At 36.1% G+C, this 12,069-nt stretch overlaps 1 protein-coding gene across 2 annotated transcripts in view; it reads left to right on the top strand.

Moving 5' to 3' along the window:
• Nucleotides 1–11,351, top strand: part of scara5 (scavenger receptor class A, member 5 (putative)) — a 77,351-nt gene extending 66,000 nt beyond the window's left edge. For both annotated transcript variants that reach the window (XM_028041232.1, XM_028041231.1), the window contains exons 11-12: nucleotides 5,275–5,463; nucleotides 8,872–11,351. In XM_028041232.1, coding sequence (XP_027897033.1) covers nucleotides 5,275–5,463; nucleotides 8,872–9,005 — 323 coding nt within the window. In that variant the 3' untranslated portion in view covers nucleotides 9,006–11,351. The remainder of the gene's footprint in view (nucleotides 1–5,274; nucleotides 5,464–8,871) is intronic.
• Nucleotides 11,352–12,069: the final 718 nt, after the last annotated feature.

Below are 12,069 nucleotides of genomic sequence, written 5' to 3'. Positions count from 1 at the left end.
CTTATGGAGTCGGTAAACACATGATAATCGTTTCATGATGTATGAATCTCCCTGAAATTTCCCAGAGGCTGATTGGATTACTTAAAAAGAGACCTGTAGGAGTGCGTTTGATTTGCAGAATAAAGTTAACAAACATTAGAAACAGAGACTGAAGCCCAATATTTCTCCTTAAAAGGATTATTCCCCATGTGTGGAACAAAACACTCATTTTTGCTTTGCATTTTGAGCCGTTTCAGACTTGATTTTTTTTTTCCCTGACAGCTGACATTTCACAGAAGAGGCTCCATCTGGCAGATTGATAACTGATCTCAGCGGTTTCATGGATTTAATGTTTAATCAACTGTTTGAACAGCGGAGGAGTATTTACATTTACAATTTTTGGAAAAATGTTCTCTTAGCAGTAGTTTTATTACACTCTTTTTACTTGAGTATTATTTTCATAAAATCAAGCAAATAAAATAATCAGATATTTTTTGTGTATTTATTTTTATATTACCGTATTTTTCGTACTATAAGCCGCTACGTTTTCCCCACGGCTTTCCTGTGGATTTTTCTTCAACCACCAGGGGGCTCTTTAGCAGGAAGTGAATCATTGGGAGTCAAAATTGGAAATCAAAGAAGAAAGCGCTAATTTTCATTTAGAACAAGCACATGCTAGCAGCAGGCACAACGGAGGAATGTTGTTTCCTCATCATGGAAACAACAGGAAGAAGTTCATATGATGCAGCTTTTAAGTTGAGGAGTATCGATCTGGCTGTACAGGAGGGAAATAGAGCCGCTGCACGTAAACTCTGCGTTAACTAATCCATGGTTCAGCGTTGGAGACGCAGGGCTGCGTCATTGATAGATTTATTGTGGAAAACCAAGAGCGGCGGAGATACCAGCGGCTTATAACCCGGTACAGTTTATAGATGTATGTTTCCAGTTTTTTAAAAAACTTTGTAGAAAAACTTTTGTCCGGAAAATACGGTATTTATCCTATTCCCAAAATTATAAAAGGATTTTGCACATTTGCTGTATTAAAAGAAAATTGTCTAGTTTTCAAATTCTTGTAGGCTTGCTTTAACAAATTTAATCTCAGTTTTAAGAATAGGATTAGAGTCACTTTCTTAAAAAAAGAAAACTGCTTCCTACCTTTAGCCAAATTTACTAAATTAAATAAAAGCTTATTTACATTGGCTTTTTAGTCAAAGTGTCCGGATAAACGTGATTCTACTCACTGTAAAAGTTTGGTTGTAAAAAGACGAATACTTTGTGTCGTACTCAACATTATGTACAAAATATTTTTGTCCTGATTAAAAATATAAAGTTTATTCAACAAAAGAAATCAGTCCAAATGGCCCACGGCCGCATTTCGGACACCATTGGTGTGGCATACAGTATATTTGCATTACCAACTGTAAGTACTAGTTTCATAGTTTTCTTTCTTATGACTTGGAAAATTGCTGTCTGAATCTATTAAGTAATCTTATTCATTTGTATAAATTTTTAAAAATGTTATTCTTTTAAATATCATAATTTGGACATAATGTTGAGTTTTATCTGTCTGATAACATTATTTTTAAATATTAAATCAAATATGAGGGCTGCAGAGTGGTGCAGTTGGTAGCACTGTTGCCTTGCAGCAAGAAGGTCCTGGGTTCGATTCCCAGCCGGGGTCTTTCTGCATGGAGTTTGCATGTTCTCCCTGTGCATGCGTGGGTTCTCTCCAGGTACTCCGGCTTCCTCCCACAGTCCAAAAACATGACTGTCAGGTCGATTGGTTTCTCTCTCTAAATTCTCCCTGTGTGCCTGGTTGTTTGTCCTGTCTGTCTCTGTGTTGCCCTGCGACAGACTGGCGACCTGTCCAGGGTGACCCGCCTCTCGCCTGGAACGTAGCTGGAGAGGCAGCAGCAACCCTCCCGACCCCATTAGGGACAAGGGTGAACAGAAAATGGATGGATGGATAAATCAAATGTTTTGAGTAGCATTTTAACCAGATATGTTCTTACTGCTGCTTAAAGTAACCGTCCAAGTACTTGAGTAAGTACTTGGACGGTTACTTTTTACTTTTACTTGAGTAAAAATATGTTAAAGTAGTGCTACTCCTACTTGAGTACAATCTTTGTCTGTTGTTAGCAGCAGGTCATGTTCATGCTGAAGCTCTTAGTAAAACTAATATGTTTCATTTTAAAGTTATCCCAAAGTGACGTTATAAAGCGGAAAAGTTGTCAAATGTTGCATTAAAAGTAACCTCATCGCCACAAACGGAAAGACGACTCACTGAAGATGAAACTCTGAATAAAACATGACTTTATGAACAGATGGAGGTAGTTAGCTGTTCTCCTGAAGCCATTTAGTCCCGTCCAGCCCAAACTCCTGCAGCATGCCAGATAAACATTAGTAATATGTGATTCCTGCATGCTCTGGCATTATCCTGGTTCTGCTAGCTGCAGCTCGCTGGGCCTCTGGGGCTTAAAACGCTCTGGACGACCATCAACACTTGGAGCTCGCTCAGCAAGCTTTTCCCGAGCAAAAACATTTTTTACATCCCATGAAATCTCTCATTATTCAGACGTGAACAGAGAAGTTGTGAAACTTGTTGTGTCTAAATTAGGTAACACTCGTGTTTTATGGTGAAGTTTTATTTGGGCTTCTAGGTGAACATGCGTGCTGTTGGTCTGCAGGTTGTTTTTTTTTGCTTGGTATAATTGCTTTCAGAAGTATTTATTTTTTAAGATTAAATCTCCGACGTCTGTTTTCCATCATGGCCACAGTAAATGTTATGACCAACTGGTTTTATGTTCATTCTGCCATGGTTTTCTGAATGTTTTGCTGATGTATATACTGTATTCTCGTGCTCTGTTATGATAGTTCTGTTATGATTTTCCTCCTGATTTTAGCATATTTTGATATTTTATTCTCCGGGGGCATGTTGTTGCAAGTATAGAGTTTAACAGAAGAAAGATTTGATATTCTTAAAATATATAGTGGATTGTGCAGAGAAAAGGTTTAAATATTTCACAAAAAGAAGCTGCTTAGAAATATTTATGTTGTATTTTAAATTCCTACCATGTACTTGGATTTCTCTGGTCCTTTAGGCCATTTTCACACCTGATAGCCCAGTACATTGGTTTATTGGGGACTTAAATTGCAACATTTGTTACATTTTCAGTTTGCCATCACTCTGCACTATCAAACAAGCCAAACTTATTAAAAAACCTGATCCCCTCCTTGCCTGTGGGGGCGCTACACCAAGAACTACTGAAGAAACAGAGACACTTCTTCACAAAATGTAAACAAAAATGGAGTAGCATCAGATTTTAACTGTTGTAAGATTTCTCTTTGGTCTTTGGTATAAAGCTTCGAGTCATTTCTCCCGCTAACACGGGGATAGCATGTTTGTTTTGATCGTATTTATCCAGAATGCCATGCGGTACAGTCCACTTCCTGCTTTTGAAGCTCCAATCCGCTTGGTGTTCTCATATTTATTCAAACTGCGCCAGAGTTCACTTCAACTGAACCAAGACCGAGGTTCTTAGGCAGACCAGAGTTTGATTTGTGCGACTTACTCCGACTATTTTTAGTTCCTTTTAAGAGATTAAATGACAGATTTAATTTCTGCTCATATTTTCTTGGTGCTGGAAGTAACACAAAACAAGTAAACGCTGCAAATACAACAGCATAAAGCTATGGTAGGTATTAAATTATGATGGCCTGGTGATTGAGTATTTGGCTGAATAATGAGAGATAAACACATTTATGATGGTCTGATGAGACTCGTATCCCGTGTCTGTGGAGAGTCTGACTTTCCTCTGTAGCACTTTGTCAGCAGATTCAATGATGAACATCCTGTAATGATGAAACTGTGTGTTTGTTCGTGTGTGTGTGTGTGTGTGTGTGTGTGACTGTTTACCTCGCTTTCTCATTTCCTCTCCACACTAAATCAAGTCAACTATATGAGTGCAGCTGTGCATAGTTTCACGAATTCCTGATTTAGATCCACGCAGCAAATTCTAACACATCGACACACGTTTTGTAAAAGTATCCAAACCACAATTTGTCACATCACACGCTCAAAATTTAATGTATTTAGTTGGGGTTTTATAGAGGAAGGAATATATTTTGCAAGAAAAAGACACAGAAATGTCTCAGATCTCAGAAGCTATTCTGAAAAATCTTTGTAGAATATTTTCTTACAATCTTAGAGATTTTTTTCAAACTCACTCCACCTTCAAGTTGGGTGGAAAGCATAAATAAAAATATATTTTTTATTCTGTTTTCAAGGAACTGAAATCTGCTGTTATATTGTTTCCAATCTTGCAATTCATTGAAATAGAAAACAATTGATGGAAATTATCTGGTTTTTTTCTTAAGAAAGCAGCAGTCCCAATCCCTGTTTATGTTTTAGATCTTTAATGATTTACAGATTTCATTAAAAAATAGTTTATTATTGAGCAGGTAAAAGAAAACAAAAGAACAAAAGTACAATAAATTAATTTTGTGGCCAGCAAGTAGTTTAAATTTGCCAGTTTTGTTCCGTATAATTAAAAAAAATTGGACACCAATATCTTCTCTTTAAATGAGAAAGTTCGTACAACAGTGATGTCCTTTAGGATGTTCAAGTGTCCTCAAGGAAAATTAGAATTATAATGATATTTATTTATGACGGGTTATGAAACTTGTCTTGTTAAGACAAGAAACTTTCTCATTCCAAGAACCAGCTTGGAAACATTTAATATGTATTTTCTGTTGTGCTTTAAATTCCTACCATTTACTTGGATTTCTTGGGTTCTTTAAAGTTTCTTGTTATAGAGAAATATATTTCCTAAATTATTTTCCTAGCTTATATATTTTATTTTTAAATGTTTACAGATTGAGAAGAAGACATGCATTTTAAAGACCTTCAGAAAGAGATTACTGCCAGATTGTGATGTGTGTCAAAGAAAAAAATACTCCCAGTACAAAACTTGAACACACAGAACAAATTTTATTTATTGCTTTTTTGGAAAACAGAATGTCTTTGGTTGGCAGAAAAATATGTTCTCCGTGTGTCATTAAAAATCCTTTTATCTCAGCATTTCTTATCGGTTTAAATAACTACTTGATTAAACTCATAAACCCAATAAATAAAATATTCTATGAGCTCAAAGGCAGCAAACACAAAATGTTTTTCAATACAGAATCACTGGAATGAATAACATTGACAGCCTGCAATTAGGATTCATATCTGGAGCAGCAGAGAAACAAGTGCAGATTTTTACAACATCTGTTTGTGTGCACGTTGTTCTGCAGTCCAGGAGGCTCTGGTGCGTTTGGTGAACGGGTCGGGTCCCCATGAGGGACGCGTGGAGGTGCTTCACGAGCGCCGATGGGGGACGGTGTGTGACGACGTCTGGGACCAAAAGGATGGAGACGTCGTCTGTAGGATGCTGGGATACAGAGGAGCAACGGAGGTTCATAAGACGGGCCGTTTTGGACAGGGTATGTAACGCAACCAATACTGATGTTTTCTTGATGCTTTTTGAATTTTTAATGTAATTAATCTGTATTTGAAATATATCAAAACTTTTACTCTGGTACAAAATGGCGAATTAGGACCAGTCTTTGGGCTTTTCAAACATATTCGTTAGATTTTGTTTCCCCCAAGTCATTGTGAGATAATGAGATTTTAGTCTGTTCTGCCTATTTTGGGCTCCTTTCAGACAGAATGAGCTGTTCTAGGGCCTCCGTCACTTTAAATCCAAGTAAGCTGCTGCTGGAACTCCGGTTGGGTTGCTAGGTGATGGGCTGGGCTGGCTGGGGTTGCTAGGTAACGGTAGCTGACTCAATAATCTGGAGCTCTTTGAAACAGTTCACTTTCTAGGCACCAAAAAACATGAATTTATTGTCAAAAACCAGCTGGGTGGGTTTTTAAATGTTTGAACTGTTTATAAAAGCATAATTAAAGTATAAAAATGTCCTAAATGTGATATTTTTAAACTTAACTTCCAGGAATTTATTCTAAGTCTTATCTATTTAATAGTTCAAATGTGTTAGAAGTTGATATTTTGATTCCCTTGGCATCAGGAGGTGTAGATTATACAAATTTTTGATGTTCAAAGAACAACCTTCGGTTTATTCTGAGTCTAAAGTCAGAATGCTGTAAAAAAAAATTAAAATAATTGCTTTTTCATGTCCCTAATCCTCTTCCATATGTTAGTCTACCTCATAAAATACCAATAAAATATAATTGTTTGACAAAATGTTGTAAATCACATCATATGGAGAAATCTTTTAAAAGACATGTCCCTGATTTTTATGAACTCTTCTGTTTTTGCCGTTGAGTTGTATTACTTAACCAGCGCCCTGAATGCGTCAGGCTTTAATATTAAAGTTTTAATGGAAAGAATATGTGAGCCAGATGTCATCACCGTAGTCTCAGTGGTGACATCTATTGTCTTTCTGTCATTCATCGTTTAGCCTTACATCATCCAGGTTGTCTGTTCAGTGAGTTCTGACCTGAAAAAGTTAGAAAGAAAACATTTTCTTCTTCCAAGGGACTCCCTTCGCATGAAAACAACTGGATTCAATTTAACACAGGCAGAAAATCAAATTTTTTCTGGAATTTTTCTGAGTCAGCTGTTTGTCAACACAGAAACAACCTACTAAAAAAGACGGACGACTGGTTATGGTGATGGGTCATCAAACCGATTATCTAAACACTTTGAGTAGCCGGCAGGTGATTGGCTAATTTACCATTTGTGTTAACAAGCAATTTAATAGATGTACTTATGAAATGGAGTGATATGAAGATGAATGGATTTGATCCCAAATCTCAGAAACATACAAATTATTATACATGTCTGTTAGCATAGCAGCCAGAATTTGTGTTAAAGAAATGTTTATTTGTATTTATTTAAAATCCTCGGTTCTAATATGGTTTGATTGATGGATTTTCTGTTGACAACAATTTTCTTTCAGCATCATTACAGAAATCTCCCAAATCACTCCCTGGTGTTCCCCTAAAAATCCCTCGCCGTGTTTTGGTTGTCCGCCACTTCTTTTCTGGAAGAACTGACACAAACCTGGTGTGAACAAAACGTTACATCAGCATGCAAAAAAAAAAAACGCACTATAAATGTTTGTTTCTAAATCCTGGGAGGTCGCATCAGTAACAGCTGGGCTGTCACTTGCAACCTGCAGAAGCACCATGTTCACTTTCCAGAAAAACTTACATCATTTCTATCCTGAAAAAACTCAACACATGATTTCAAGTTATCAAATCTGTTTTGATTTTGTTTTTCTTCTCACACACAAAACTCACTAAGCTCAAGTGTTTATGGTGTTTTGAAACCTCCAAACTCAGGAGAAAACAATGTAGCCAAAATACTTGCTTGACATCTGGAACTATGTGTTTTAATACCAGGTAAATTATCATCTGTATGGAGAACCTAAACTGACATAATTAAAAACAAAAGCAGAAATCTGTATTTTTTTTTTTTTTTCCTTTTCCTTACCCGTGTGTTTTCATCAAGAAACATATATATTTTGTTTTGCCTTATCCTTATACAAGCGTTTGCTCTTTTGTCCTTGCTGCATCAAAAAGACAAAACCAAATATATATATTTATTGAGAAAAATGCATGTATAACAAAAAGGAAAAACACATATGTAATTTTTTTTGGACAAAAATGCATGTGTAAGGAAAAGGCAAAACAAAATTTTTCCATTTCTTGACAAAAACACATTTAAGGAAAAACAAAAAATATAGATTTCTGCTTTTATTTTTTAATGTCAGTTTTAGTACTCCATAAATGTGATCAACACAGTTCACAGCGGAGACTGTAAAAGAATTTGCTGTCTCAATTACAAAATTCAAGCACGAGCGTTTGCTTTTTTCTAGTAAATTTCACCAGTTTTCTGTTTAATAATTTGCTTCCAACACCTTATAGTTTTTGTTTTTGAAAACATTTAGTATTAAAATCAGTTAATCATTTGTTTGTTTGCATAGCACATTTCAGCAACAAGGCAGTCCAAGTGCTTCACATTAGAAAAGCACTTTCTAAAGCGCAAAAATAAAAAGTAATAAAAATGTCATACAGTTACCTATTGAGAAACCAGAAACATTACATTTTGTCCAGTGCCATCATTAATGATCAATACTCTTTAATATGTTGGTCAATGTTCCAGTGATTTTGGGCCGGAAGCAACTCTGAGCAGGCAGATTTAAAGGAAGTCAGTGTTTCAGTTGTTTTACAGTTTTCTGGAAGTTTGTTTCAGATTTGTGGCGCATAGAAACATCATCAGATAATTGGTTTTATTTAGAGATGCATGAATTAGTCATCACCTGGCCTTTTTTGTTTAAACTGTTGGTTTATATTGATATTACCAGTGGTGGGCAAACTTTTGCTAATCCTCTAATAGCAGAGCTAATTTTTTGTGCAGCGCTGTAGTATTTTTGCTAACTTTAAAAACCTTCAGCACACTAAACTTCCCCTAAACATGTTTTTTCTGGATAAATTCTAAAGATCTAAATTTTTTGGCTGTTTTGTAAACTTTCAGTTTAATAAAGTTTGACATTTGTGTTGAATTTTTAGTTAGAGTGTTGTTCTTGATGGCATGTTTCAGCAACAAGACAGTTCAAAATGCTTTGCAGCATAAAGACAATACAGTAACCAATTATGAAATAAGCAATAAACATTACAGTTTGTCAAATGTGGGTATCAAAATGGTTGAATTTGGCGCTTTAGCGTTAGCAGAACTAATGTTTATGATTGGTGTATTATGGTTAGCACAAGCAATTTTTTAGCTAGCGGAGCCCACCATTGGATGTTATTTATTTTCCTTTAATTTCTTGACTTTTGCTTGAGTTTTCAGACAATCTCTGAATATGATCCACTGTTCTACGCAGGTACTGGTGTGATCTGGATGGACGACGTTGCTTGCACTGGGACTGAAGTAACCATCCACCAGTGTAAGTTTTCCGGCTGGGCCAAAACGAACTGCGGCCATGTTGAGGACGCCGGCGTAACCTGTGCAGTGTGAACATGCAGGATCATCGCTGTCGTGTTGAGTTTTCTCCATGCCAGGCCTTTTTTTGTACCACTTTTCTACAAGGAGTGCCTTCTTATCAGTATCGTTGCTCACTTACCACCAAAAAGTGCCACCTAACCAGATAAAAACAAATTTTTTCATGTACTTTTATGGGTTTATGAGAAGTACAAAAACTGAAGGCCCGTGTTATTTTTCATGACCTGCACTTATTGAGCATGGATTTCATGGCTGTTTGATTTCTTCTCCTCACCGTATAAGAAGTAGAGAAACTGAGTCTCAGTTCTGGACATTTTGACTGAAGAGGGACTTTCACAAACCATTTTACCAACCTAAAAACAAGGATGAAATCTCTTTAGGAAAGACAGACTGTCAATGATTTGACTTTCATTTCCCAGCAGCTGCTCTTTACAGCAAAATATTCAAAAGGCTTTTACAGAGTGTGACAGATTTACATACTTTCTTACCTTTCAACCTTGTATAACACTTAGAGTTTGAAGGTCAAAAAACGCCTCAAAGCATGCAGAAAGAAAACTTGATAATCTTTCAGTTTAGTTTTTATTGAGGTCATTTAAAATAATAGTTCTCAAAAAGGCTGACATTTATTTTATCTTTAAAAGTGGTCTTTATCTAATTGCTTTTCAGGCTTTTTAAAGATATTTAAAATATTTTTAGAAAAACTGGATACTTTTTTAACTCATTTGTGGTCATAATTACATAATTGTGACCACAAACACAGCTGTGTGTCATTTTAAAAAACGAAATAAGAAACCTGTGGTAGATAAAAGAATAATATCAAAAAGCCTTTCGTTAACTATCTTAAGCTGATCAGAAGTTTCTGCAAGTATTTTTGGTCTAATTTCTAGTGCAAATATCTCAGAACACTTAAAATAAGACAAAACTAACTTGCAACTTTTTACCAGAATATAGGAGCTTTTTAAGTTCATAATTAATATTGATGGGGTTTTTTCCTCTGGGAGATTATTTAATTCATAACAAGACATTTTCTCCATGTTATACATTAAATAATTTGCCAATGGAACTTGTGATTTTTACAGAAATAGTTAGGAAATATTGACTTAAGTCAACCTCATATATCTTGTTGAACAGTTACTTGTAAGTTAGTTTTGTCTTATTTTAAGTGTATTAAGATATTTACACTAGAAATTAGACAGAAATTCTTGGTAAGATTTTGTGGTTTTGCAGTGCATATGTGGAATCCAGGTGAAGGGAATAAATACCTTTTTAAAAAAGCTATTGGTGTAAAAATAGCAGCTAATATCCGAAGACCTTCACAAAGTCTGTAAAACTGTTAGCCATGACCACTTTAAAAACAATCCAAGTAAATCTGATAGGAAAATGTGGATAACTTGCACTGTTTTTGCCGTGTTTGTTTGTTTCAGTCTCTTAAGATCTAATCTCCTGTTTACTGGGATTTATTTAGTGGAACCTCATTTAGTTAATATCTCCATATACTGTGCATACAGAATACATTTTTGCTAATATGCAGTGCCTTGCAAAAATATCCCACTGTATTTACAATTTAGGTGACTTCTGAAGGCAAGTGGTGGCACTGTACTTTATTTTAGGGGCATCAAGAGTTGCAGGGGGTGAATTATAATGTACTGCTGTTTACAGATTTTTATTAATAAAATAAATTTAGAAACTATGCATTTTTTTCTTCTGTTCTAAAACCTTAAATCCAGAATTGTGGGTTTCATAATATTCTATCCAGTACATAAATGTCTTACAAATAATCATTTAACGCGAAATTTCAGCTGCATTTTTAAACTCTTAAGGGTTAACGGTTACTCCGGTTAACAGATGATAATAAGAAAGACCAGATGAGTGTAAACAGATGGATGGACGCCTGCCTTGCCTGATTTATAATGGTTGGGCTGTGAATCTACCAAACGTTGGCTTGCTTAAGCGTCACTTCTCACTCCAGACAAACCACAGTAATCTGCTTCAGCAGTTTGTATTTCTCTCAGTTGGATATTATCTTCATGGCTGATCGAAAATCCGAAACACCGAGCCACCTCCCACATGGTTCTTGAGCTGATTGGAATGAAACTTATGCAGGAATTTGAACCTGATTCTTGATTGTCTTGAAATTTGGCAAATTCGAAAACCTAACATTGCTCCAAAGATATATTATACCTCCATTTTTTCTTTAAATGTTTGTGTGCAAGACATAAAATATTGGATTTTAATTTTACTTTTTGTTCTGGTTGCAGTCAGAAAACAGCAGTTCTGTTTGTCAAAGTCTGTGTTTTAAATAGAGATCCTGCAACAGGAGGCAAATTGTAGCAAACTGGTGAAATAAAGTTTTTTTTTTTTTTTTTTTGCAAACATTACTTTTTAGAAAGGACCTATTGTATTTTTGTTCTTGCATTTGGGTCTCAACTGCTTCTAAAAACAACTGAAGTGCTTAAAATAAAACACTCAGTATTTTTTTTTTTTTACATTAAAAATGAGCCATTTCAAAACCTGAATGTTGAGTCACAATCTGCGGGCTCTGCGCCGTTACCTAGCAACCCCAGCCGAGTCAAAGCCGTTACCTAGCAACCCAAGTGGCGGCAGTTATTCCACATTTTTACTTGGTTATGTCGCAAAATCAGAATAACACTAAATAAATATAACAGTTGACATCATACCTGTTAGAATCAATATTTATTTTTCAACAGTTTTGTGTTTTAAGCAAATGTAATTAATTTGTGTTATATATTTGTATTTATAAAATTACTTTAAATTTACAATCAATATTTTTATGTGTACCAAATTGTTGAAATAATTGTATCACCCTAGCCAGTTTCTGCAACCAAGGATCGGACCGCCAGGGTCCCCTCCCTTGGCCGCCACCCATCACACAGTGCACCCGACCCCTTTGGCCCCTCCCACGGGTGGTGGGCCCATGGGAGGGGGGGCCCATGTTTCCTCTTCGGGCTGAGCCCGGCCGGGCTCCATGGGTAAAAGCCCGGCCACCAGACGCTCGCAATCGTGCCCCCCCTCCAGGCCTGGCTCCAGAGTGGGGCCCCGGTGACCCGCGTCCGGGCGA

The sequence above is a fragment of the Xiphophorus couchianus genome, chromosome 15 (genome assembly GCF_001444195.1).
Source record: "Xiphophorus couchianus chromosome 15, X_couchianus-1.0, whole genome shotgun sequence".
Lineage (NCBI taxonomy): Eukaryota > Metazoa > Chordata > Actinopteri > Cyprinodontiformes > Poeciliidae > Xiphophorus > Xiphophorus couchianus.
Note: the sequence above shows the minus strand (reverse complement) of the source record. Positions and strands in the feature narration are given on the sequence as shown.